Raw genomic sequence first — 27916 nt, 5'->3', positions numbered from 1 at the left:
ATAGACGGTTTATTGGTTCGGATACGACGACGGGCGTTGCCAAACCGCTAGATGGCGTGCGTGGCTCTTCTGATGATATACTACGCGGTGTGTTTGGTGCACAACATAAACGGTCCCAGCCGATAGACAATACAGCCTCACAGTTCAGCATCGCCGTTGAGCGTTGCCATTGCACGGTGCTGCACATTGCACTGAGCCGTCTCAGCCGGGTCAAGTCTGCGCGGCGGACGAGTCTACATGCTCTCCACCTTTGACACCGTAGGCTTCACGCAGGTCGTTTATCATCGTCTTGCACATCATGCTGAGGTCGTAGTCGTGACCCCAGCCCCAGTCCTCGCGGGCAGCAGAGTCGTCAAACACCTGGGGCCAGGCGTCAGCTGGAAGGGGGAGCACAGGTCAGCTACATGTCAGCTACAGGGGAGGGACACGGGTCAGCGGCGGGAGGGCAACATAAGTCAGTAGCTGGGGATGAAAACAGGAGCGGAATACCGGCCGGCTGTAATGGAGGAACACAGATCAAATGCAGGGAAGAACACATGTCAGCAACTGGGTGGCAACAGGAATCATCTGCGGTGGGTGGGGACAGAGAAGCTTCAGGAGAAGAAGGCGGATTGCTTGCAACAGGACTGTTCAGCTGACACAAACAGGGAACAGGCCAGCTGCAAATAAAAATCACCATTCTTAGTCCGATGGTTGGCGGGCATCGTTTTTTTCGCCTCCACACATGGTTCGCACGTCAGACGAGTCTCGTTCTACCCGCCACAGAAAATCGGAATGAAGGAAGAGCCTGATTATGACATTATAAAGGTAAACCCAATAGCAAATATATCGTGGCGTACGCCTCCCCCCCCCCCCCCCCACCTCACACTGGTCAATAAGGCTCACATGCGATAAAAACCGCACGCTGCGAAAGCGCAAATCCCACCGACCCGTGACGCCTACGCCAAAGCTCCACCGCCCCCCCAGTGACCCCACCAGCCAATTGGCACGAGCCGGCCGCGCCACCACTGACCGATCTTCTGGCGCGAGTCGGGCCGGTAGGACACCTCCAGCTCGGGGATGTGCTCGCGTACGGCCCGCACCAGCTCCTCGGGCGTGAAGCTCATGGCCGTGACGTTGTAGGTGCGACAGCGGAGACGGGACTCGGGGGCCACCATGATCTCCCACAGGGCCCTGCGGCGAGGGCCAAGGCGTGCGGAGGTCACGTGAGAGGTCACGTGAGAGGTCCCGTTGGAGGTCGCCGGCGAGGTGGGGTTACTAGAGGTGACGGCACCTCGAGGCTCACCGAGGGGTACTCAGCAGCGAGGGACATGTTCGCGTCACAGACGGAGATATTTTCTTTGTCACCGGCAGGACAATGTCAAAGACGGTGACATATGTTATGTCATCGGTGATGCCCCATGCAAGTGCCCAGGTTATAGCCTGGCTACAACACATTTCCGTCGGCTGCGCGATGTTCGTAGGTGTTAGAACCCACCACCAGCGGTCAGTCCCGGTCAGCGCTGTCTGACTGGGCTCGCTCAGCTGTCTGTCCTGGGGCCAACCTAACCACCCATCTATATTACCTATTGGCAGCTAACCAGCCCGTCGATATAAAGCATTGGCAACAGCCTAAAAGATAAGCACAGATGAATCTTATAGGGGCAGATTGAGCGAGACTCTTCAGAGACAAACATTCTATACGCATCATCGACATGAACAAGAAAACTGCGTCTTCGTCCGATTTGGCAGTCGATTTCGCAATGTTCTTTCATCCACCTGTAAACCCGAAGGTAAAAAAGATTCAGGGTTTTACAGTATCAGGCGACAGCAGGCGTTCTGGCGGACCATGAGCTTAAGTTCTACGAACATGTCAGAACTGCAGCAAAAAAGCCTGAAGGACCGGCTCAGGACGCCGTCAAATGCGATACACGTAGCTATGCTGAATTGGCATTCGGGTTATGGGCCGGGTGTGCCAAGTAATTGGAGGCGGTTCAGCGCCAGCGGACGACGGATATGATGAGTTGTGGGAAGGCGAACGTGAGAAGGCGCAGGCTATATACAGTGATAGACAGCCTCCTTAGACCTGGTCCGATCAAGAAACGGAGGAAAGGTATGCCATCGGAGCAACACTAGCCAGCCAGCAAACCTAGGACGTCGTCGGAAACATAAGGATACGGGCATATTTTCGAAATACCCGGCACTAGGCACTAGGCCAGGGGTGCAGTTTCCTATTCAGTTGGAAAGGTTCCAGCCTCTCCGTCCCCGCCCCCCCCCCCCCCCATCTTAGGCTCAACCACCCCAACTTTGGGAAAATGGCTCAAATCTGGGAAGAAACCTATTTGTTGGCACATTTTCGGGGTTGGTTAGGTCATCTTTTATTATTGAGTGCCCCCCCCCCCCTCTCAACTCATTTTGTGAAACTATGCCCTTGCAACCCCACTCAGCTCAACAGTGCCAGCAACAAATTTGTGGCTCAGTTAATTATATTCAGAAGCCACTTCTTTCCCCATCCCCCTGACCGGCCTGCCAATGGTGAGCTTCTTGGAGCCTCCAAGAGCTTAGGAGAGATATAAGATTGCTAAAAGGCTTCTCCCGCTATCATATCCTTGCATTCTTTTGTCTAGCATTGTTGAGCTATCAAGCATCTGTTCCGGATGGGACGCATTATTCGCGTTCTTCCTGCGCAACATTTGTCCTCTTTTTCACATAATGTATTCTCAGGTGCGTTAGCTTCTGGATATTATTGTGATGTCTTTACCCAGCTTCTGTACAGCTGCAGCGTGTCACTGCCCCATGTTAGAGCATTTATGGCATGCTAACAAGCATCACCCAGCTCCAGCTCCAGAGTATAGTGCAAATAGCCGTGTCCTATGAAGCTGATGCGTCCCAGCAGAGGGTGGCTTTCTGCTACAGTTCTCTCTCCACTTCCGGTCAGGCTTGCCAGGCAAGCAAGTCGCATATAAGCTAATTATAATCATTGGGATCAAGCGGGAAAACAAGGAAAATAGACGATTTGCGAGGGTGTCGCTATCTAGACGGGGGGGGGGGGGGGGGGAGGGGAGGAGTGCGGGGGCCTGCAATTTCGTCCCTTAATGATAGCTGCACGCGGTCCGTGAATAACAAAGACCAAGCAACATGACTGTGGAAATGGCGGCAAGCTCCACACAGCAATTACCACCTCGATCGACGGAAGGTATCTAGATGCTTTGCTGTACAGAAAATCCCAAGTGCGCAGGAACGTCCCAAAAATGACCGGGATTTCGCTAGTGGAGGGCCAAGCCACGCTGCTGGCGACATGCCCGCGAAACTTCACGGACATCCCGGCAGCAGCGTCGGCCTTACTGTTTGAGCGGTTTGGATCCCCAGATCGCCGGTCTGCCGCTCGGTAAGTACCGGTCGGGACCCCCTGCAAGTCATCGGCTGGCCTCAACGCCCGGCAACGCCTCTGCTGGAGGGAGCCAACCCATTTTCAGATTATTACTGTGATGGGTCAGCATCAATGTTATCATTTCCATTTTGAAGGAGATGTTCCTCATTTGTATATGGTTTCCAATGAAATAGCCATTTTAAGATCATTCGGTGCAGCTCACAGACCTGCCCTTCATAAACCGAACCCTCCCTAATTTCTGAGCCACACGCACGTAAAGATGTGCAGACTTTTTTGTGCAGACTATGTCCAGCCATTTCTGATGTGTGTGCCGCCATAGCAGCCTCCTTCAAATCCTGTCACCTCAAAGACCATGTGGCGGTCAAGGCCAGGAAATACTTGTCGAGCCGTTTAGATCTAGCGTCCGTGGGCACGAATTCCAAATATAGGGGACCACGATTGGCTTCCAATCAATGAAGAGCAAGATGTGCATGTTTCAATCACAAAACACATTTGGTGATAGATAACTCATAAAGTTGGACATAATTGCTAGGTATTACAGAAACAAGACCTGTAACCGAGTAACTTAAGAATAGCGCCATAACCGAGTATGTGAATGCAAATAAGCATCTCATGCTCACTCTTACTTCGTGGATGGATTTCCAGCAAAAACGCACAGATCTTAAACTCACGGATAAACGCGCCACGACAGCGTGTTACCGCTAACTGCCCGCCCGCCTCTAATCCGGCTGCCAATCCGCCTCCAATCCGACCTCCAATTCGTGGCGCAGAATGCGTCACTGGGACCGCGAGCCTGCGACCAAACGCCGTCGAAGCTAGCAGTGAGCATATGTCAGTGGTTGCTCGGATAAGTACGGGCGAGCTCAGACAAGTATACATTAGGCCATAATCGGTTTTATCGTCCACCTGCTCGCCCAATCGTCATGACACAGAGTGGCTTTTTACCCCCGAATATTGTATCACATTTACCGGCATGGGTCGGCTTGGGGAAACGGTGTATGTTATGAGGCTATGGTGCAATGTTCTTACAAGCAGGCTTGCTGAATGAAGCTCGATTGACGGGGGCCTATTGCTCTCGTCTCATTATATTCTTAAATAGGATCATGGAAGAAGTTTCCGACACAGAACAAAGTTTACCAGTGCGTAAACCATCCGTCGTGCGTAGCTCAACAGCCTCATCCCCATGCCCGTCCCCTTGCTGGAATGCGCAATTGAAACAAGTTAAGTTCGACGGCGTTGTTTCTAAAGTCACGCGGTTTTGTTAGGCGGATAAATGCTGCTAAACAGTTTTTCTTTACATAGGTAGGCATTTTCAGGATGCACACATATACACTCGTTAAGTTTTTCGCCATTTCTTTTTTCTTTATCGCTACAACGAACCCGTCAAATTTTGACCTTAACATGGGTAGTATGTGCCGTATGCGACGCCTCCGTGGTCGCGCGGAAATATGCTGGACTCGTAATACAGCGGCACTGGGTACAAATCCCAGAACGGGCGTGTTGTTTGGTCGGACTAAAACGGCAAGGTCAGCTGTCAACGGGCCAATGAGGGACTCCGGCGCGGTCGTGTCGGTGCTTTGTGCGGCACGTGAAGCGCTCAGCATCCCTGTCTGGCGAAAGAATGGATAGACAATTATCCGTTGAACTTGACGGCACGAGTTGGGCGGTGGGTTCAGGGTACACGCAACGCGCTATTCTTAGTAGGTACTCTGGACCCAAGGCCATCCATGCAAACCATAAGGAATGATTTTACAAAACAAATATGGCAAGATGGGCGCGTGGTAGTGGGACTTTAATTACGGCAGCGTTTTAGGCCATGGCGTTACGACCGGAGTTCATAGCACAAATCCGCAACATCTCAGCTGCACTGGATTTGTACGCTCTAAAACTACCTTTGATAATCCGACCTTTCTGCTCGTTCTAGGGAAGTAGCATGATTCCTATTCGGATAGAGGGAGCCACAGCAAATAATAGCGAAGGGTAGCCGATGGCGGGCAACTGTTTGACGCATATGGTGCCTGTTGTAGTTCTATAGGCAATTTAAAACAACAACACCAGCAGTTCGGAAAGAAAAGGTGTTGGCATTGAGCAGTTATCTTCACTGCAGAGTTATGGTGGCACTAGCCGCGATCATAGCAAGGCCAACACCCGTCGGGAAGCTTTTTCAGAAAAAACCGTAATCAAGCGTATAGCTGCGCCAATACGCGTCATAAATACACTTAGCGCACTGTGGGCCAACTGACTGAACCTCGTCGCCAGTGTACGCAAGTGCACCGCGAAGCGCCACGGGAGCACGTACCTGAGCGTGTCGTCTATGTACATCATGGGCAGCTTGGAGTCGGGCCGCAGGTAGCAGCTGAACTTGCCCGTCGTCACGGCGTCGTGGAATATCTGCACGGCGTAGTCTGCCAACCAGAGCGACAGCCTGACAGTGAAGTACCCGGGGACGGTACGTCAAGTACTAATGCATACGCAGAGCTGCACTGCAGCATCGCGGACGCCTCCACATCACGGCAAACGTCATCTCTCAGTTGTGGTTCACCGGGTTGTCTTCACATCGATCAGGCTCGATGCCGACGGCGCGGCCGCTCCGAACCGACGGGAGTCCCGTGGAGCCAGAGGCTGGGTTCCAGAGGGTGCGGAGCGGCGCGTCGGGCGCGCCTGCCGAACGTGACCTGCTGCGGTCGGTGTTACCTGTTGTGCCACCGCCAGGCGCCGTGTCGCTCGAGATCACGCCCGGAAACCGCAGACACCGGAAGTCGAGGCCAAACTTTTGGTGGTAGTATTCTCCTAGGAGCTCGGCGTGGACCTGAAGTCAGCAGTGTTCCTGTGAGACTTAATGGGATCTCGGAAAAAGCACTAATAGAAAGCGGACCAAACCATGCAAGAATGGACCCGGCCTGATAATCTGTCGTTGCTGTTCTTTAATTTGTTATATCTTTTAACTTTGTTTATGCATTCGAACCTATTTTTTTCCAAGCGTGCGGAGCTATCTTGGGTGGGTGTTGATAAAACACTGCCGACGGCGCGCCATCCCAGACAGCTCCCGCCGAGCGGCCACGCTCGGACTCCGGCCCGCCCGCCTGCCAGTGCCAGACGTAGCCGCCCACCTTGCTGACGCCGTAGATGGTCTCCGGGCGCTGGATGGTGAGGTTGGGCGTCGGGTTGCGGGGCGACGTCGGCCCGAACGCGCCGATCGTGCTCGGCACGAATATCTTCAGCTTGTACTGTTTGGCGAGCTCCATCACGTTGTGCAGCCCTGGAAAGACGTTTGTCGTCAGGCGGTGCTGCCTGGGAGACGCGCCCGCCCGGCTGCTGACCATCGGCTAAGTAGCAGTGCTAAGCACGGCGGGCCGAACGATGGCAAGGACCGTCATCAATCAGGAGGCTGCAGTGGGGACCAGCCTGTGGTGGAGGATTGTTGGACACGCAGAGAGCCTGTTTTAGTCTTTCAGATGGTTAAAAATTCAATGTCATTGGTTACAACGGACAAATATGTTGTCGTTGAGCGGAGGTTCTCCTGGAAGAACTCCAGTGGTGCTGACCGTGCTCGTAGTTAAACTCGACCGAGTTGGAGCAGTCGCCCCAGTGTTTTCCAGCCAAGTTTCAGTTACGTGCCCTGAGTCAGCTGACGACGTTTTGTTTAGAGTCCGCAGCACACCGCTGGGGAACTTACGCTGTCAGACTGATTTTTCGCCCTCTGACGTGTCGCGCTATCGGGGTGACTCCACGAGTTTTCAGGAAGACACGAAAATGTAACGATAGGTCAATATGACTGATGGGTATATCGGAACAAGTCGCACCCAAGGCGCGCGATCTCTTGTGGTTTCAGGGCACCGGGGCAACATTCTTAGCTTCAAGGCATGACGATCACTGCCGATCCCTAATGAACGCGACATGCTGGTCTCGTTAGTCTTGTGGCGGCATCCACGGCGCTTCTAGTGGTAGTTTGTGTATCAGTTATTGCCGTAGCACGATGGAAGCCTGGAACTGTTTGTGAAATAAATAAACAACGCTATCAACATCGGTTTGGTGGCCATTGATCCAGCCCAAGGTCAGGACGTGTCAGATCATCAGCAGTGGCAATTGAGGTTCGAACAATGCGGGTTTCGTGGCGATCTATCACATCGGGTCGGCATGTTGTCGTCTGCCTTTCGTAATGGCTTTCTGCGCCGTTAGATTTCACTACCTTTGTAACCGGCTTAAAGGAAGCGTCCTACCTTTGCATGATGTCTTTTAACTAAAATATTCATTTTGAAGGGCATTCGGAGCAGTCCACAGCCTTGCCCCTCTTACAAACGTGGACGCTCTAGTTTCTGAGCCACACACTCGCGAAAAGGTGCGAACCATTTTGTGCAGAGTATTTCAAGGTCACTTAGGAATGCATGACGCCATCGAAACGTCATTTAATCCTTGCCAACCCTTGGCCATGCGGCGCGCAAGGGTAAGAGGCATATAGTCGTCGAGTCATTCATATATGGCGTTCGTGGCCACGATATCCGTATGTGCTGGACGTCAGTTAGCTCTTGATCAATGGTGAGTTGAGGTGAAATCAAGATTGAGATCGTGAAAATCAATCGTGAATCACACATTGTGCTCCATCATAAAAAGTTGGACATGGATGCTAGATATTGCGGAAACATGACTCATAATCGAATGACTTAAGAACAGCGCCACAGTCGGGTATGTACATGCAAGTAAACATCGCAAGCTTCCCGATAAATATGCAAGAATATCACAAAAAGAGGCTATAACACGCGCACATAACGATATTTGGTTCAGCACACATCTCCAGCACTGCCACGTCTACCTCTCAGGAGACTTAAGTACTACCAGTGAGTGCTAAGGTGGCAATTTCGCGCGGCCAGTTTTGCAACACCTGAGCGTCATACAAACGTTCGATGACGCAATCAAGCAATGACGCATTCAAGGGCATACTTCCTAAAAAAAATGAAGTTTGCTGTCTAGAGCAGCCATTTCAACTCAAAGGTACAATAACAGTTCAAGTGAACTTATTTCATCATATCTGATGCTCGCTTCATTACCTTCGAATATGGAACATTTCCTTTAGAGTGCATCGCATATCTGGGAGAAAACGAACACGACGCCCAAAGAGAGAGTGGCAGTAAATTCAAATATGGAAACACCTACCGTGCTGTTGCTATTGGAGCCTTAAGATACACTTAGAAACTGAGGGCTCTTGACGTCACCTGCTTCGCATTCTGACAGGAAGGGCAAATACCACGGGAATCGAGCCCCGTGCCTCTAGTTTCCCAGACAAGAGGGCCGAAAGCGATTCTTTCGGTTTTCTCGAATAAGGTAACGATGTCGGCCGTAATGGTAAGGCTTGGTCACCCGGGCAAAGTATTGCAGATGTGACAAAATTTCCGTTGTTCTTTAGATGCTGGAACGGAACACAGCGGTTTTTATATTATGCCTGCTGCTTTCCGGAGAAGTATTGGACGCATGTGGGATAAACAAAATCATTTTAAGGAGGGGATTCCCTCGCTCTTGACCTTCGCCTACGCATTGCTTTCAATCTTTTTGTCTTACACCTTTCACAACTTGTTCATACACCTTTTTGTCTCGTCGCCTTTGAGCCTTGTAGGTCAGCCCCTGGCTAATCAAGCAAGCACTAGTAGATCCCACAGACACGAATCACTCGCTCCATCCTGATGATTGAATGGCGGCTCTCACATACGGATCCGCTGGGAGATGAGCCCCTCCTGGCGCTCGCGATCGATCCTCGGCTTTCCGTGCGTCAGCGGACGATCCGGGCCAAGGTCTGTCTCATGCGATCGACGGCTTCGACGTGTCAGACGCCGGGCGTCGCGACCGGCCGGTGGGTCGACGCCGGTCGCCAGGAGGACTGGCCGTCGGTCGAGAGGACTGGCGGTCGGTCGCCAGGAGGACCGGTGGTCGGTCGGGAGCAACGGCGGTCGGTCGCCAGGAGGACCGGCCGTCGGTCGAGAGGACTGGCGGTCGGTCGCCAGGAGGACCGGTGGTCGGTCGGGAGCAACGGCGGTCGGTCGCCAGGAGGACCGGCCGTCGGTCGAGAGCACCAGCGCCGTCAGTTCTGCAGCGCAGGACGCCGGCCTCCGTGGCAGTATTCGACAACCTTGTCGGTCCTCAAGAGCTGCCGTTTGGAATCAGATTGTCCGCCCGTTCTACGAAAAGTATAATTAGAAACCTTTCTGGTTCACCCAGTTTTTTTAAGCCGAACGCGTTCGTGCGTCGAAAGTGTCGAGCAGAGGTCCAAGCTTAGAGGCTGGCATGGCTGAGTGTCCGCTCGCTGGATGGCGCTGGGTCTGCGGCCAGTCCCCGACACCGACTCGAACGGCTGCTGGCCTCAATGTCTGGGCTGTGAGATGACGGTCTTGTTCGTGTTAGTCCATAAAGACCCATAAGTCCTGAATTTATGGAGCATTCACGCTCCTGAACTTTGTCTGCCGACTTAATGATATAAACTAAAACGCGATCACAACTGGGAGTGGCATGATGTGACATCCGTCTCCCCACGGCACATGTGACATGGACCAGGCCTCGCCACGCAATGTTATGCCTCGCCTTGTCATGGATGATGAGGACTTGGCACGTCTTGCCATGCTTGCATGTCATGCACTTACGCATCCATGCCTCCGCACTCGACCCGCGCACTTAGATACTGGAAATGCTCATCTTTATTTTCCTCAGCGCTTTATTACAGCACGTATCAGCACAGGCTTACCGATATTTTAAGTATAATGTTAGCCTCATTTTCCTCTTTATTGCTTTATTCCTGTCTCCTGAACATTATTCATACCATGCCCCTTCTACCATAAGCAAACACTCCCTTGGCGCGTCAGGTTGGCCGTAAAAAATATATTGTGCCTATTACATGAAAACCATCCGTTCTGAACAGCAACATTTGCGAGCGAATCGTTTTTGCCATTATAGCATCTCAGGTTGTGCGCCTCTACACGTGTCCGATTTGACTCTTTTCTAACTCATAATCCTTGAACATGGCGCAATACAGACCCGAGCTATCCCTTGAACATGCAGCCACGATGTAAAATCTGGGGTTTATTGTCATGGCAAACGGGATTTTATTCTGTGACGACATGAGTTCCTATGACCGATTAAAGCGAGAGTATATTGTCCGAATTCGCCGTTACTCCCAAAAAATAGTTTGACACTCGCGGAGACCGGAGGGTTGTACCTTATTGTCACTATAGCTTTGGATTAGGCCGATCGAAACTATTACGTAAGTTGTTCAGTGCATTGGCGAGGAACATTATTCACATAGATAAGACAGTAGCATTAGCCTTATTCCTCGGAGAAAAAACCAGGAGAATAGAGATATATTTAGGTTGATATTTCGGCAACATGCCTTTATCGAAACAATAGCAAAAGTGCCAACTGCCATTGTTAACACTTCGCTGCTATTGTAAACTGCTTCACTATTGTTAGCTGCTATTCTTAACACTTCTGTTATTGTTTCGATAAAGGCATGTTATCGGAATATCAACCCAACTATGTCTCCCTTCTCCTGGCTTTTCTCCGAGGAACAAGGCTAATACTACTATCGTATCGATCGAAACCATTTATGAAGTGAGTGCGTAAAAAGCTACAGTACGTCCTCCTGTTCCCCTCGGTATCGTTTTTACCAGACGTTTTCTGTTTGAGCCGTAACAATTCTGCCGTTCTGGCATTAGTATAGGCCTTATGGAGGGTAGTGAACCGGTAATCGTGCCCGCATTATGGCATGGTTTCCAAAGCGCCCAGTTCCACCGATCGTAACGTCAGGGAGTTAGTCAAAGCGCAAGAACGGCAAAATTTGAGCTTCCCCAGGGTTGCTATGGTTTCTTAAGCTGCTTTTCAGCTACAATTCTATTCCCATAATAGGCCAAAGATACGAGCGCGTTTCTCGTTGGTCCAATCCATGCCATCGCAATGTCTTTCAGTGCACAACTTTGCAGAGAGGGCGAGCAGCACAGTCTCCAGCGTGAGATTCCGGCCACCCCTCTCGTGCAGCCCATCGCGCTGTCGCCCTCGATCCCAGGGTGCCTCGCCGGCAGGCTTTCCTGGCCGACCCGCGCAGGTGCTACAAACTCGAGCCGGTGTCAACTGCAGCTGAGCGGGGCCCCGGCCGGCAGGTTTTCCTGGCCGACCCGCGCAGCTGCTACAAACTCGAGCCGGTGTCAACCGCGGCTGAGCGGGGCCCCGGCCGGCAGCTGACCTTCAATGTTGACCCGGATGGCCAGTGGCACGTTGTCCTCGCCGACGGCGCTGAGCAGGGCCGAGAAGTGCACCAGCCAGTCGATCCGGTAGGTAACCACGATCTCCTGCAGGTTCTTGAAGTCCAGGATGTCGGCGAACACGTACGGCCCTGCAGACGCGGCAGACGCAGGCGCGCTGGCGTCAGCAGAGAGGCCCAGTATGTGGGTGGATCTGGTGTCGAAATTCCGCAAAGTTTGGAAATGGAATCGCATTGAACCTCATTTTGCACCGGACATTTTTCACCCGCATAGATTTCGCCGACGTTTCCCGACACAAGCAAACCGACTAAAACAACGCAAATTACGGCCATAAACAAACCACCGAAAACCCTTCCACAGCACACGACAGCAGCACGCCGCCCGTGCTGCCGGCACGCTTCGAGGCTGCACCAGCGACGGCCGGGGCACGGAGCTGTCAGCCGTGACCTTGCTCACCAACGACCAAAGCTGACCTTTTCACAGGCAAAGGCCACATCCGGCTCCACCAAGCCCGTCCCCTCTCGCGGGGGCGCGCGTCCTGCGGCCGTCCCACGTACCGCTCTCGACGATCTCCTTCTCGGGCTTGATGATGTCGGAGAGGATGACATTCTCCCGGCCGTAGCGCGCTCGCATCAGCTTGGCGAGCCCCGTGCCCAGCTGGCCCAGACCGCCTGCGGCAGCAGCGGAGCGTATGGGGCAGCTGCAGCAGGGGCAGCGCTGGGGGAGGGTCAGCACAGGGAAGGGGCCTGGTGGGGTGCGAACTACAGACTTGAGTCAAAATGCTTTTGACTCTATGGTGATTCTTTGGGAGGAATTTACTCTAAAACAAGATAATCCACTGCCTGAGACGTTCCGTAGGACTCTGCGACACAGGGCTACATGTCGTCTAGCGACAAGTTTTAGGCAGTTTGACAGTTTTTTAAGGTCAAAATTGACATGCAAGGCATCATAAAGGCAACTGACAAAATATTTTCTGCCTGAAAGTATAATATGGTTGTAATACATTATGATATTTACCTAATATGACTTACATATATACACGAACGATGGTGTCGGCCAATCCAAGACCTGTTGGGCCTGGTGGAGCGCGAACCCCACATTTTCGTAAAATTTTCGTATCGTCGAGGGGTCACATATAGCTCAAATTACAGGTGTGTATATCATGCAGCAAGGTTATTTTTATTTTGAGCATGAAGCAGTATCAAGGTGACTTGGTCTGTGAGCGGTTAGCTTCGTTGACTGTGTGTCTTGAGTCTGAAGTGACTCAGGGTCTGTGAATCAGTCAGTCTGCGATAAGGTCATTGTATCGCAAGGTGGGTGCAGAAGGGCCATCAACTGAAATGATTACACAAGGCGGCGAACAAGCTCAAATACTGAGAAAAGCAGAGCTTTCCTCTTCTCGGTTCGGTGTCCGGACGGTTTGCGCCGCATACCGAGCTTGCTCCCCTTTCCGTCCTCCAAACTTCATTGCCAGATCCGCCTTGTGTAAGCTACAATTCGGGGGACGCCAGGCTATGAAATTCGTGTGCGAGGGCTAAATGGAACGCCATGCCAGGTCATCCAGTATACTGATGCGCAGCCGATCAGCCAATCGATGCGGTTAGATCCGGATCTGCTCATCAGCCCGCACAGAGTCGGCTGCCGTTGCGAGACCGCCACGAGCCGGACCCGACGTCCGGCCCGGTGCCGCTCTCGCCCAGTGCAAACCGTCCGACGCAGAGCAGGGGACAGGGAGCCCACACTCGAGCCCGTGTGGGCAACACAGGCAGCAGCGTGCGCAGGGGCCCCGCGCCGCACTGGCCGCGCGGACCGCCTGATGCGCAGCGTGCACCAGGCACCGCCGCACACGTACACATACACGTCGTCCTCCCTGGGGTGACCTATTGACCTTGAGGCGGGAGCCGGTCATTGAGGGCCGGTTCCCGCCCTCTGAGGATGTTTGGGTGGGACGTCTGCTGCTGCAGAGCTGCAGACACACCGCAGGTTGTCGCAGATATGGCTCGTTGGCCTACATTTGGGGCTCTGCATGTTTTAACAGCGGTGAGGCGGGCGAGTATAAATAGCCCGAATATGTAACGTGTAACATGGCTATGAGCTTTCAGAGTTGGGTGTTCTGCTTTGGTTATGCTTTTGTGTTTTGTCTGCATTTTGAACCTCTTGTGAGTATGCCTGCTCTACGAAACTGATATGTCTGATCCATGCAACGGTATTTCCACCATATGGTCGTAAGTTAACAGTACACAGACACCGTTAGGTAGCCAAATTGAAAAGCATTGTAAAATTCGCTTCCTTAAGAGACAAGGTTTAAGAGACAAGATCCCCGTGTTTTTTTTAATATTCGCAGATTGGACGCACGGTTATCATCACTTAACATGTCCAACTATTCAATTTACACAGGTTTCAGTTACATTCCATAAAAAAATACACTAAGCTTCCTTGTCCCCAAAATCGCTACATTGCATTGGTCAGCAATTTGATGTTCTGAAATGACTTATTTTTAACACATACCATCTCTGTAGCATTCAGTCAGTTGTAGTCACCCTGGCTGTGGTTTTATGCGCTGGGGATTAACATCTTTATGAAGTTCTCGTGCCTCAGTGCGGCGAATTCAAGCGTTTGCTGAGGTGGAAGCTACGGTGCCGGGCGCAACCCATCGTTGCAAAAAAAACTTTTGGCGGAGCATGTAGGTACGTACGGTCTATGACACCTACCATCGATTGCTGAAAAAAGCCACTATCGCCTAATAACGGTATGAATGTTCGCAGCTGTAACCAAGGTTCAGGGGTTCGGAAGGAAGTAAATTTAGTTGCCAATATCTTGCTTTGTACGATGTCCGTACGTATTTCTATATTACCGTTCCCAAGTGTTTTTAGCAGATTCAGAGTTGGAGCTTTTCTTTTAAAGAGATTTGCTAGGCAATTCTATTCTTGTTAAATGCTTAGAGTCAAATCAAATTCTCTTAGCGCGTTTACTATTTGTGCATCATTTCTAGGACAATGATCTTTGCGCTGTTACAATTATGCCTGGTTTTGATTTTGGCATCCGTCATATGGGACAGAGGTATACGATACTAGTACTTCCATTAGCACAGCGTTTTGCCCATGCCGTGTCACGGGTGAGGACAAGGGTCAAAAGTGCTACTAGTGCAAATATGTTCTGTCCGTTCTGAGACCAAAAAAAACAAAGCTATTTCAGCAGGGCAAATCGAAACCTAGCAAAAAGATTCATTTCAAGATCAATCGACCATTTGCCAGCTGGAGCGCATTCCGTTCAGCGCAAGCGACTGCTTCCGCTCCACATTTGGATGCATATTATTTTGCTCATAAATGTTAGATGATATTTACCGAGCTCCCTAATCGACGTAATGCACGGAGTGGCGGGCCTGACCACCAGGCCTGCGCTGTGGGGTCCCAACATCGGTATGGCAATGAGCACCTAACGACATCCGAGAGCTGAGGCCGCTGGCACACGGCCAGGCCGGAGACCACCGTCGCCAGGGCTCCATTCAGCCGCGATACTGTTGTGGTGGGGGGGGGGGGGGGGGGGGGAGGGAGACTGGGCCACGTCGACGAACGACGTGCACTGTCAGAGTCAGCCAACCACCAGGGCCGTGTTCCTCAGTGGCGAAGTACCTACTTGAGTTGCTACCTATGACGACGCATATGACTATTCTCCAAGCCGTAAGAGCTGCTGTGCCGCACTTACCGGTGACGCCATAGGTTGCAACTTGTGGACAGCTGTTGGTAATGGGGAATGCATCCCAGGGCGTTGGCAGCTCGGACTGAGACTCAAGAGAATGGAAGTTTGGTCTGGTCTTCAATCGATAAAGGTGCTTAAAAAACTCCAGAGGTCGTGGCCGACTGGCGAGGCCTGTGATTGGTCATGACGGTTTTCATTCTAGCTTCCGCACTCTCCGAATTCGAAAACAAACTACGAGTGACTGTGCATAGATTAAGTGCATTCCTATAGGACATAACCAATGACTCATCACGGCGGGACAACGTGGTCACGTCACGTGACGTCATGAGATGACGGATGCGTCATGTGACGGCATGCGTGTCCTGGTCGGCACTCGAAATGGGCCTTGCTTTTTCTGCATGCTGACTGCATCCCCTTCGGCACGTCGCATCCAATCACCGCTTCAACCTCAGGCCGTTCAAGTCGTCTCCCCTTCACGAGTGACGTCTCCTCAGGCCGTTCAAGTCGTCTCCCCTTCACGAGTGACGTCTCCTCAGGCCGTTTAAGTCGTCTCCCCTTCACGAGTGACGTCTCCTCAGGCCGTTCAGGTCGTCTCCCCTTCACGAGTGACGTCTCCTCAGGCCGTTCAGGTCGTCTCCCCTCATCTCCCCTCCCCTCAACATCGTACGACGCCCGCCGTTCTGCTTCTCCACAAAACCCTGCGACCACCCCGGCGGTCGGACCGCCCTCGTGCAGCGCCGTCCTCTAGCCCACCTGTGATTAAGATGCGGGGCGGGTCCTCCTGCGCCTGCGTGTGTTCTCCGCGGGAGAACAGGGCTCGTCGCTGGCCGGCGGAGGAAAACGATCTCCTGGTGCCCAGCTGGAAGCACGGCGACACGCGCGAGGCAGCGCTCATGGCGCGATGCCGACCTGTAAGAGATCCACCTTCAGCGCAGGGCTGACTTGTGTGATAGACTCATGGGCAGGCAACGTAGATGACAGCGTGATGCGGGCGGCTGGAGCCGACGAGAGTCGTTCGTGACTGGTTCTTAGTTGATTGTTAATAATCGCGTCGCCAATCAGGCAAATTCGGTAAAAGATCAACACTAAATCCCTCGAAAAAGCCCTCATTTAATCAACTGTCTGCCTTTTGCTCAGTAAATACGCTACTTCCAGAAGATCCACGCGTAAAGACACACACACACACATGACGTGAGACCACAACGGATACGAATATGGCGCCTTAGTCCGATAGATATTGTATTATTACTGGCTTTTTATCTAAAGGGGAGCACAGCATGGGACATGGGGATATTCTCGAACTCCACCATATGGCAATCAGACGTCATGATCACATGCATGTCTGAGTCTTGAATAATACACGGGTCTGGGAATAGGTCCCGTTGCGTGAGTCGCCGGCGCAGTTCACAGATATGTCCGCTGGTAAGGAAATGTACCTGCCAGATGGAAAAGACACCACATTTTTAGTCCACGAAGTATTAACTAAGGTCAAATATCACACTAGCTTTTGGGTACGCGGTTTATGTAGGCGAGTTATCAGTACCGTGCCAGTCAAATCCACGGCGCCGGGTATGAAACTCCTTGCAGGGAAGTCAGCAGTTCATTCTTTCACAGAGCTCCGAAGGCTTCGTGCTTAAAAGGGGTGCTCCACATTTGTAAGTGGTTTTGAACTAAAATAAACGTTTCGAAAATCACTCAGCGATAATCACAGCCATGCTCTTTTAAGAAATTAAAACCCTTTTGCTTCTGAGTGAGACGCCCGCGAACTTGTGCCGATTATTTCGTGTATAGTATTTCAAGATCATCCAGACCCAAGATCAATGGTGATGTGGTGATGTAGTGCTCGAGGTCAATAGATAATATATATTATATATATATATATATATATATATATATATATATATATCTATATATATATATATCTCTATGTATCTCTCTCTCTCTTCTCTCCTCTCTCTCTCCTCTCTCTCTCTCTCTCTCTCTCTCTCTCTCTCTCTCTCTCCTCTCTCTCTCTCTCTCTCTCTCTCTCTCTCTCTCTCTCCTCTCTCTCTCTCTCTCTCTCTCCTCTCTTCTCTCTCTCTCTCTCTCTCTCTCTCTCTCTTCTCCTCTCTCTCTCTCTCCTCTCTCTCTCTCTCTCTCTCTCTCTCTCTCTCTCTTCTCTCTCTCTCTCTCTCTCTCTCTCTCTCTCTTCTCTCTCTCTCTCCTCTCTCTCTCTCTCTCTCTCCTCTCTCTCTCTCTCTCTCTCTCTCTCGTCTCTCTCTCTCTCTCTCTCTCTCTCTCTCTCTCTCTCTTCTCTCTCTCTCTCTCTCTCTCTCTCTCTCTCTCTCTCCTCTCTCTCTCTCTCCTCTCTCTCTCTCTCTCTCTCTCCTCTCTCTCTCTCTCTCTCTCTCTCTCCTCTCCTCTCTCTCTCTCTCTTCTCTCTCTCTCTCTTCTCTCTCTCTCTCTCTCTCTCTCTCTCTCTCTCTCTCTCTCTCTCTCTCTCTCTCTCTCTCTCTCCTCTCTCTCTCTCTCTCTCTCTCTCTCTCTCTCTCTCTCTCTCTCTCTCTCTCTCTCTCTCTCTCTCTCTCTCTTCTCTCTCTCTCTCTCTCTCTCTCTCTCTCTCTCTCTCTCTCTCTCTCTCTCTCTCTCTCTCTCTCTCTCTCTCTCTCTCTCTCTCTCTCTCTCTCTCTCTCTCTCTCTCTCTCTCTCTCTCTCTCTCTCTCTCTTCTCTCTCTCTATCTCTCTCTCTCTCTCTCTCTCTCTCTCTCTCTCTGCTCTCTCTCTCTCTCTCTCTCTCTCTCTCTCTCTCTCTCTCACACGGTCACGGTCATCTGGCAGAGGCTCAGACGTCATACAAACGTTCCATAACGTAATGAAACGACAACGCACTGGGAAGCCCATTAACTAAAAAGTTAAATTGTTGCCCAGAGCAATCTTTTGCGCTTAAAAGCATACCGGTTTGATGCAAGTGAACTTATTTCATCACATCTGAACCTGGCTTCACCATTTTCAAATGTAGCACAAACGCGGCTCACACCCGACCTTCTTAGCCCATCCTTTCTTTCTCCTTGTGAAGATCGTATTCCGGGGAAAGCTGTATGTTCCAGCCATGAGTGGGCTTATGCGCCTCTGGTGGAGGTCTGTCCGAGCCCCAGGCACATACCCCGAAAAGGGGTCGCTGTGTACATTTAGTCTTGGCCCACCACTAGGCGCTATCCTACCTCCCACAGCCTTGCAATAGCCACAAATGGTCAAAAGGACTTCAATCCAAACCAAACAGGTGACTGGTGATGTTCACTGAGACACACCTAGGGCTAGGAGGCGAGAACCGACTCGAGGTAATATTACTTTGGTGGCCATTCCCAATAATGCACGGTTCAACAAGACCAGGTCGTCTCATCATCATGTACATCATCTAGAAATGAACGTGGCACGTTCCACTGCAAGTTGTAATCTCCAGTTAATATAAACCGCGTTTAAAATCACGCACGTTGTTCAGTGCATTTGCGAGGAACATTATTCACATGGGCAAGACAGTAGTAATAGCCTTATTCCTCGGAAAAACCCGGAGAATGGAGATATAGATGTAATCCTTGTTCATGATGACATCCGTGTTCATGATAACACGACGGCTTAACTCATACTGGTAAGAAGCGAAACAGCCGCTTGGAGAGTCCGTGGTCATGAACAACTCAAAGCAGGGACTAAGAACTGCCAGCAGTCATACCACGGGGCTCCTAGGCGACGTGCCCCGAGAGGGAAGCGCTCGCGAGCACTGCCAAGGCCGGCGAATGCCGTGGAAGATCCAATAGTGTGCCGGACCAGTCTCAAGCACAACAGCCGTTTGATCTTACCGCCCCCCCCCCCCCTCCCTCCAACGGTGCTCATGCGGCGCGCCCTGTGACCAGGGCCGCTGCCAGCCGCCAGAGCGACGTGGTTGGTCAGCGTTGGCAGCCGCGCCCCCCGAATGACGTCAGACGGCGTAGTGTCCGGCCAAGCCCGGCCCCCGGTGCGGCGACGTCGCGCCAGCCAGCACCCTGCGCGACGATCGATGGGGTGCGGTCCGCCCCTGACGCCGGGCATGCGGGCCGGGGACGCGCGCGGCCGACGAGACGCGGGCCGATGTCTGTCGGCGACGGAAATAGACGACACCACTCTGTTGGGGCTGCTTTTCAACAAGAGGTGGGCGCGGTCTGTGCGTCCGATTGGTCTGAAGTAGAGGGTGCTCCGTGTTGGACACAGAATCGTAACTGCTGAGAAAATGTGAAGTGCTGTGATCGACCGGGATATTGTTTCGCAGTTGTGGTTAGGGGTGTCTTGGTGGAGTTTCCTGTGCACCGAGGGGCTTAAGGCCACTGGCACCTCCCCCGTGGGTTTTGGGATTTGAACGTTGAGTCCGCGGAAGTCGTGGGCAAAAAGTTCATTTAAAACCTTATCAAAGTTATCACTCCCCTGTGATTTTGGAAAAGCTAGATCTTTGAAATTGATGCAACATCTAGCAATGCAGTGACTTTTCAATGTAGCAATGCCAGCAGTGAACGTAAGGGTATATCTGTTGCAGATGATGCCTTTTTAGTGAGATTTGTATGCATGCACTTCTCATTGATGAAACTACACCAGACATCACGCATACACCAGTTGCACGTAAGGCTCTAAGCCATGTTTCGCCGCGCATTATAAACAGTTCGTCTCGACGTCATACCAAAGCCCCGCTGGCGATAAATCACGCGGGGCACGCATCGCAGCATCAGCCGTTATCACACCTCCGTTTTCAATATCGCCAGTTGTCCAAGCACTCTCTGGTTCAGGACATCGGAGCAGCATTGTCCATATGGCAGGAGAGGGCAGAACTGTTCTCGGGACAGAGGGAGGCATAGCTATTCCCGGAAGAGCACAGGACTACGTCATAGATTGCCTCAGATGCAGACGCCCTATACAGTGTAACCGATCCCAACTTTGCCGCCCAGGCACGACAGGGGTCCTGAACCCTCCGGAAACAGCAGAAGCCACCCATGTAAACATCCACCCATGAATCCCAGGAAAGTGCCGTCTTAGCTGGCATCGTCCGAAAAAAAACGTAGCTTAAAGAGGTATCTCTCGTATCCGTAAGCGGCGGAGACCAATAACCAATAAGAAGCTGTTGGAACTGCATCTACGTATGCCATTGGTCTGACGCTGGCGGCAGTCGCGCGAGACCGCACGGACGGACGGCCGCGATGGTGACGCGACCGCATGAGCCCTGCGTCACGTCACCCACTGCTGTGACGCCTGTGTCACTGGAGTCAGTCGATGACACGCTGCGGCTCTTAATACATGTGTTGTGAATGATCATCGCCTTGGTAACATTCGTAACGCGTCTGACCGGGCGAGACGATCGCTAATCAATACTAGCACAGCTGGTGCTGTTCTCTGAGCTACCGGTCGATGGCGCTCAACGTCGGTTTGAAACGCTTGTGAGAGAAGGCTTTTGGCCAGGTGTCACTTTTTTCGTCCCCTAAACGGTATTGGTCTCTCCTAAAATGGTAAACCCGTGTTAACAAGTGAGGCGTGAAATGCTTGCGTCATTGAGCATGAACACTACACAATACTCTCTTTAAACTCCATTACATCGAGCATACACGCAGAACAAATAAATATTAATGGTACTATCAAACAAGCATTTCTTGTAATCAACAAACAATGATCTAGCATTGTGCTGCGCCTCATTCAATCTACAATATTTGGTAGGGCAGTTTATGGAGATTCAATTGACGTCATAAATTTGTTTCAGTGCTGCGGATTGTGTATTCGGGAACGGTAGCGGGATCCATGAATACTTGGATTTTCCGGGATACACACGTGCTGTACAAAATGGCACTGCCAACACCGAGATCACTGTTAATCCGCGATTAAGTGTTAACTTTGGTTCTTAACTCTGGTTGAAAGGCAATGGCTCTCATCCCAAAAACGCAACGTGGGGCGTTCCTAATTATATCCGCCAAAGAATGTGGGACATCACCAGGTTATGTTGTGGTAATACAAGTCTCAAGACTCCACAATAAATGAACGAAAAGGGTCCCTGAAAGCATACTTACTTGGTAAACTCGACGACAAATGTAACAATAAAATTCACTTGACTCGACGGCACGTGCCTAAGGCACGTAACTGCCGCCAGATCCGGTCACACCCGCGCGCCTCTCAGACGGGGGGACGCGCTAGCTCAGCGGCGTTCGACGAACTGACGGTCGTCACGACCCGGCTCGACAACGCTGTTTAGTCCGGCCCGTCCACGCAGCTGCGCCCCAGCTGGCTGCGCGACAGATCTGCCGCGACCCGCCGCCAGACCTGGTCACCAGACGGCTCGTGCGGCTTTCTGTCTCGTCGGCCGCGGCGCGCCCGACACACGTGTGCATAATCAGAGCTCTGCAAGGACCCACCAACAGCGAGCCCCCTCCCCCAACCGGACGGCACGACGGAGCGCGCTCGGTCGCGGGTGAGCTCGGCAAACCAAGCTCGGAAATTCGGGGTTTCTTCGAAACGGAAATTCCTCTGGCCAAAGCAATGGTCAGGCAGGGTTTCTGTGACGTTTATTTACATTAATCAGCCACCGCATTACGGAGGCGGCGCTGAACCACATCCAGACCGCGCGGGGCTCTGCGACGGCGTCGACGCTCCGCGCCCCCTCCGCCAGCCAATGGCGACGCGGCGTTGACATCAACGCGACAGCTCAACCAATGGGCAGGCTCTGGCGGTGGGCAGGGTCTGCGGCGTGGCGTGACGCGGTGCGAGCCGTCGCGGTGCGTGTCAGCAGAGGGGGCGGGGGGCGTATGCGCGTAGACGTCGCGCGTCACCTGACTGCGGCGTGGTAGCAACGGCCTCAGCGACGTGACATACGACCCGGATGCGCACTAGGGCGAGACGCAATATTGTGAGACGCACGGAAATGTCGTGCCAACTAAATCCATACAGGACACTTCAGACCACGTGCGGACAACACGGCACATATACATGACATGCATACATAACAGATAACATACAGACACAAACACACACGGGCGTCTCTTCACACTCATTGAGGCCAAATGCTTCACCAGTCCTTGACCATTTCAGTTTCAATAAAAGGAAATCTTCCGTATTGAAGATATTGAAGCAAGCAACAGGCGTGATGAAATAAGCTGAATTCACCGTCACTACTGATGTACTATTAAGGAGAAAAGACTGCTTTACACAACAAGGTCTTTCTCTGTTTAGTCCAAATGCTCCCCAAGGCATCATTGTTTGATTGTATCATGGAACGTTTGCATGACGTTGAGGTGTTGCCTAACTAGCTGTGCGAAATTGCCACCCTCGGACTCACATGCAGTACTAAAGCTCGCCGAGAGATGGCAGTGGCGGTGCTGGAAGTGTTCGCTGAGCCAAATATCGTCATATGTTCGTGTTTGGGCCCGTTCTAGTGGGGTTCTTGCACATTTATCCGCAAGTGCAACAAGTTTGCTTGCATTGACGTACTCGGTTATGGCGCTTCTAGTTATTCGATAACAAGCCGTATTTCCGTAAGAACTAGCAAACGTAGCAAACGTGGCAAACTATTTACATAATGTAGCACGAAGCATGATTTGTCATTGAACCTGCACATCGTGCCCAGTCCGGCAGCCGTCGCCGCCGCATCATGGCGTCCGCTCGCTGCGCAGATGAAGGACAGTCTTTCGAGAGGAGAGACCAAGGAGCGCACCGCTGGACCAGCACTCGGCGTTCCTACAAGCAGCATGTACTGTGTCCATGCCTTCTGGTTCAGCAGCACGCCGGCAGGAACGTTTAAGACGTGCAGCCCGCAGAACGGAGACGGCACCACCGCAGGTCGACCAGCCTGGCAGGGGCTAGTGCAGCAGTGCCCGGGCAAACGCCGCAGAGCAGAGTGGGGCCTGCGCCACACAGCCGAGAATATACGCGGCTGGGGCTGGAGCTTCGGCAATAGAGCAGCCCGGTTGTGACTGTACTTTTGCTATTGTGCGACCTCCGCCAACACGCGTTACGGGTTTCCGGTTTCTCAGCAGCTGCTGTTTCAGTCAGTGCATCGAATACCCAGGCTCGGTCAGGAGCGAGATGTGTGTTCGGTTATCCTAACCCCTCTCCACGCCTTTGGTGCAGACTGCAGACATTGGTGCTTGCTTGAAGTTGTACACTAGATAATATATTCTGAGTCATATGCTATGAATGGTATTGTTTGCAGCACATGGGCCGTCTTAGAGAAGTGGAAGTCAAAAAGCAGTATTAACAAACGTGCTCGTACAAGTTCATACTTCACAGCACATTAGGTTTCCAACATATAGCCATCAAGTGGCCAATGTCTGAACCTCATATTGGACCTTAGGATGGCGCATTTTCGCACGTATTGCTTTGAGACACGCTCAGTAGTATCGTTTCCCATAGGCGAAGTTGCCTTGCCGCCCACGGTTTGGTGTTACCGGCGGCGGCCGCCGCCGGTCAGCATTGGTGACTGCAACGCCGGGCGCCGGTTTACGACAATATTTCGATCGGCTCGCGCTTCACTAATAGAAGTTTTTTTTGGGGGGGGGGAATTTGCTATGCTGTGCACTTTTGGACTCCAGCGCCAAAGAATTTCTTTGTTTCACTTGGTTTTGTTACTGATGACACACCCTAGTGTACACCCTCTCCCCTACATCGTGTTTGTTTTGGATATTTTTATCCAGTGACGTCATGGATGCAGGAGCGGGCGCATGGGTGTCATGCCACCTCCACTTTCCGGAAGCGTAGAAATTAAGCCTATGGCGATGTGTGGAAGCCGACTTAAAACTTGGTTATGGCAGCCCCTCTTTCTGAGACATGCTTGCACCACTGCATGAGCTCCTCTCAAATTTACTAAAATTTCGGCCTACAAATAAAGCACCGATACTATTGATTGCGTAACACGCCTTTCATTGTAGATTATTCCCTGATATGTGTAAAATTATCGGACCTGCTCTCAAATATTAAAAGCGTGGGACTACTCAAAAGCGCCAGAGGCTAAGCAGGCTATTCCAGTGATTCACAGCCCTAGAACTGAGAAACGGCTGTTGGTGGATGCGTCTGGTCTGGCACAACTACAGAACTACAGGAGTGCCAGCCTAGAACGATTCTGCCGGAGCGGAGGGTCCTAGCTCTGGCAGAGATGATCTGCCGCGATTTGAATTGATAATTTAAAAGTAGCTACATTGCGTGAAATTAACATTTTCACGCAATATAGTTCCTCCCAGAGATGTAGCTTCCTACTCAGTTAGATGGCTTCAGTCCCCCCCCCCCCCTTCTCCCCGCCAAACTTGGGCTTCAGCCCACCCGACTTTGGGAGGAAAGTGGGAAAAACCCAGTGGAAGATCTGTTCGTTGGCATATTTTGGGGGCAGGTTGGGCATTTTTCACTGTTCAACCCGCATCCCCCCCCCCCCTACTCGCTATACAAAACTACGCTCCTGGTTCCCCCATAGAGGAGAGAAGGGGAGTTGATATTTGCTTTTCCTCTAAGCTTCCTCATGACATAGCTAATGAGAATACGACTTAAGTGAACATATGTGCAGATAGCTATAAACTTCAGGTGTATTTGTTGTGCTGAGATTTTGGAGAGCATATAATCGTTTTTTTTTCGTAAATGGCCCCTTTCAAATGATACGACCAGCCCTGTCTTGGGCTGCATTGTATTACAAGGGGAGGATTTTTCGTGGAGAAGGAGAGGGCAGGATAAGTTAATCATGTTCAGACAGTACCAAGTTGATTTATTCCAAATCTATGCCAGGGATAGCGGTCTTGAGTCACTTGGATGAAACATAGCAGTGCCCACTACCCTTTCAGTGTACTTCCGGCTGCAAATGTGCACGCGTCTTGGGATGAGCGGGCCAAATATATATATATATATATATATATATATATATATATATATATATATATATATATAGCGTGTCACTCAAAACCATAACCATCGGTGTGAATGTGCGTTAAAGGGCGCGCCGCACAATTAGACCAATTCGCATGCTACACTGAGTGGTAGGGATGTGCATTAGTCGTATATGCTGCAAAGCATTTGGCGCCTGCCTCCGGCGGATTCCGGGGTCGCACGAGCCTTCTTCCAAGATGTCGTGCGGTACATGCTGTATCAGCTATGCCCGGGCATGCTGTTTAGGCTGCGCCGCAAACAAGCTGGAAGCACTAAGATGTGCAAAAAAGATACGCTCCTATCTGTTATTTCAGCATTCGACGTAACTGCGACATGACAAAGTTCTGCCCTTTTCCATCAGCTGGTGTTTGTTTTACAACTTCTGCTACATTGGTTTGGGTTGCTCAGGTAAAAATGATGGATCTACATATGGAAAGCTACTGCAAATGTCTACTTATCGTTTATATGACAATTAACTATGTCAATCATGTCAGTTAATCATTGACTGGTATGGAAAATGACATCACCATCGGTATATTGCAATATTGCTGCAACGTGTTCCATGCACAACTGATATGCATGATGTGTACCGCCTATACAGAAAGCTTATGCTTCTCCGAGGTCCTTGGGTTGCCAACGCCAAATATTGTGTGGCATATGCGGTACATTGACTTCCCCACCGCCCAATACGGCGTTCAGATTACTCTGGTTTCGCCGGGAGACCTAAGCCGTGCAACTACCCCTAAAGCTTTAGCGATACCACAAAAAACCTATTTGTGGCGCCCACCCCAAGACGAGCTCACATATGCGGCCAGAAGTACACCGAAAGATAGAAGGCACTGTTGTTCAGCTGAGATACTCAAGACTCCCATCCATTGCATACAATTAGGAGTAGAGTAAATCGCCCTGGAGCTATTTGGTCATGATGCAATTTATCCTGTACCCCCGACCTCTATGAACTTTCTACACGAAATCAAATATCTCTTTAACCTCCCATAGGGCAACGAAAACATCAATGCGCGAAAATACGTGTCATAATTCCTGCCTGTCAATTCTGTCTGCTTAATCATGTACAGACAGCATGCCAGCAAATGCTCTCGATTGGTTTCGCCTCGAGAGAGACGATATTTAAATTCCTGCAGGATGGGATATCTAAACCAACAACCAAACACAAATTTGACAAGATTTCGCCAGAGGCTGGACGTGGTCTTGGCGGCACCATTGTAAATAAATACTTCAACTGTCCGTAATTGGGAATTTTAGCCTCTCCACAGCCAGGCTCTAGTGTCGAAACCGCCCCTTGAAAACACTTTGCCAAATTCAACGATGGCAAATTCAGCGGAATAAGTCTCTCACCTGCCAGCATTCTCGAGAACCGCTCTGCCGACGCCTGTGGTCCGTGCCGCCGCGGGGTCACCAGGCGTACCGGCACACCGTCATTCGGACCTCTCTCCGGAGTCATCGCGGCGGCCCGTCCCCTCCGCTTCGTCTCAGGTTGCATGTCTGGCACAGGATTTGCGCAGCAAGCTCCACTCGCGACCTAGTTGGAAAAGCTGCGAACATTATCTGGGTTCCGTTCACGGAGAGCTAGTAAAGAGCTGCGTGGTAGTGCCAAAAGCGACTGTGCTGAGTGAGGTCACAGCGATAGCGGTGATAGCCCTCAAATGATAGCGGTGCATGTGGTGGGCAAACGTTCGAGCTGCAGAGCTTGCTAGCTCGCTGTTGGAACTGTGGAGTAGCAGTTGCAGTTCAGCTCTTCACGGTTCGTTGTGAGTGTTCGGAATGCATTCCGACCATGACGCATGCCATCTAAAGGCCGAGCAAGCCTGTGGATGTAATCTTACAGCGTATGTCGATCTATGCTATTTGATATCCTTGTGGCCTAAATTCCATAACAAAGCATATCTGAGATAGCCTGCGGCCAAAATATGTGTTCGTATGCATTTAGAAGGCACGGATTTCTTGTTTATAACCTGTTCAGTTCAAAGCGCATTGTTAAAGTTATCACGCCAATCTGCTTTCAATTATTGCTCATTTGTCTAATTGAAATGTAATCGTTGTCTCATTTGTCTAATTGAAATGTAATTGTGATGTCACTTTCCTAAAGCTATCATTATTGCTCATTTTCTGAGCTGCCCGTGCGCGATCTCCGTGTCTCTATGTCGTCTTCTCTGCATTACGTTCCCCACGTTCGACGACTTCACCTTCCGCCCCTGCCTCAGAACGGCGACCCGCATCAATCGCCGACACACCCACGGCCCCCAGGAGAGTGGGGGAGGGGGTCAGCCGAGGCACTCTCCGCTCTGTAGGCGACGTCTCTTCGTCTGGCTCGCCATGTGATGTTTTGGCGGTGTGCCACGGTCCGTGCGGAGACGCGGAATCTAAAGCACCGGAAAGTGCAGCTACCCCGCCTTTATCTCGACGCTAAAGATAACACACGGGCCCGCTTTGAGACCTGTGGGTGGTGGCCAGAGCTCGACAGCGCCAAGTTCAGTGGGCTCCCGCGGCGTGGTGCTGCGACGAATGTGGCGAGGGGCAGTACACAGAACTCCATAAGATAGGGGCAATGTACAGAACTCCAATACGACGTAACCCAAAGATGAAGTAGGTCACCTTAGGCATTAACCGACAAACACTGGCTATTCTCACCTTCACTGAGAGAACGCCACGGTCCCTACATCTGCGAGGGAATCACCAAAGCGTCGCGTAAGGTGACCTCTGGTACTCA

General features: G+C 51.4%; 1 protein-coding gene across 2 annotated transcripts; it reads right to left on the bottom strand.

The window, feature by feature from the left end:
- Tdh (L-threonine dehydrogenase) lies at window positions 1–26609 on the bottom strand. 2 transcript variants are annotated; one of them, XM_037212219.1, is made up of 9 exons: window positions 26545–26609; window positions 16060–16215; window positions 12165–12278; window positions 11589–11738; window positions 6481–6629; window positions 6065–6179; window positions 5670–5775; window positions 1013–1173; window positions 1–377 (listed from the first exon to the last, which is right to left on the bottom strand). In XM_037212219.1, the coding sequence occupies exons 1-9, from the start codon at window positions 26552–26554 to the stop codon at window positions 211–213; spliced, it is 1128 nt and encodes a 375-aa protein (XP_037068114.1). In that variant the 5' UTR covers window positions 26555–26609; the 3' UTR covers window positions 1–210. The 2 variants fall into 2 exon arrangements, with proteins under 2 accessions (XP_037068114.1, XP_037068115.1); XM_037212220.1 differs by lacking the exon at window positions 26545–26609 and adding an exon at window positions 21360–21621.
- Window positions 26610–27916: the final 1307 nt, after the last annotated feature.

This window comes from Pollicipes pollicipes, unplaced genomic scaffold, assembly GCF_011947565.3.
Source record: "Pollicipes pollicipes isolate AB1234 unplaced genomic scaffold, Ppol_2.1 Scaffold_3087;HRSCAF=3621_pilon_pilon_pilon, whole genome shotgun sequence".
Taxonomy (NCBI): domain Eukaryota; kingdom Metazoa; phylum Arthropoda; class Thecostraca; order Pollicipedomorpha; family Pollicipedidae; genus Pollicipes; species Pollicipes pollicipes.
Note: the sequence above shows the minus strand (reverse complement) of the source record. Positions and strands in the feature narration are given on the sequence as shown.

What these genes read in the sequence shown, in the direction of transcription:
- Tdh (XM_037212219.1), bottom strand. An exon ending in GCCCCGCATCTTAATCACAG is followed by an intron (nt 12,279 to 16,059) that starts GTGGGCTAGAGG and finishes CTGCTGCCGCAG; the next exon opens with GCGGTCTGGGCCAGCTGGGC. An exon ending in TACATAGACGACACGCTCAG is followed by an intron (nt 1,174 to 5,669) that starts GTACGTGCTCCC and finishes CCCTCGCCGCAG; the next exon opens with GGCCCTGTGGGAGATCATGG.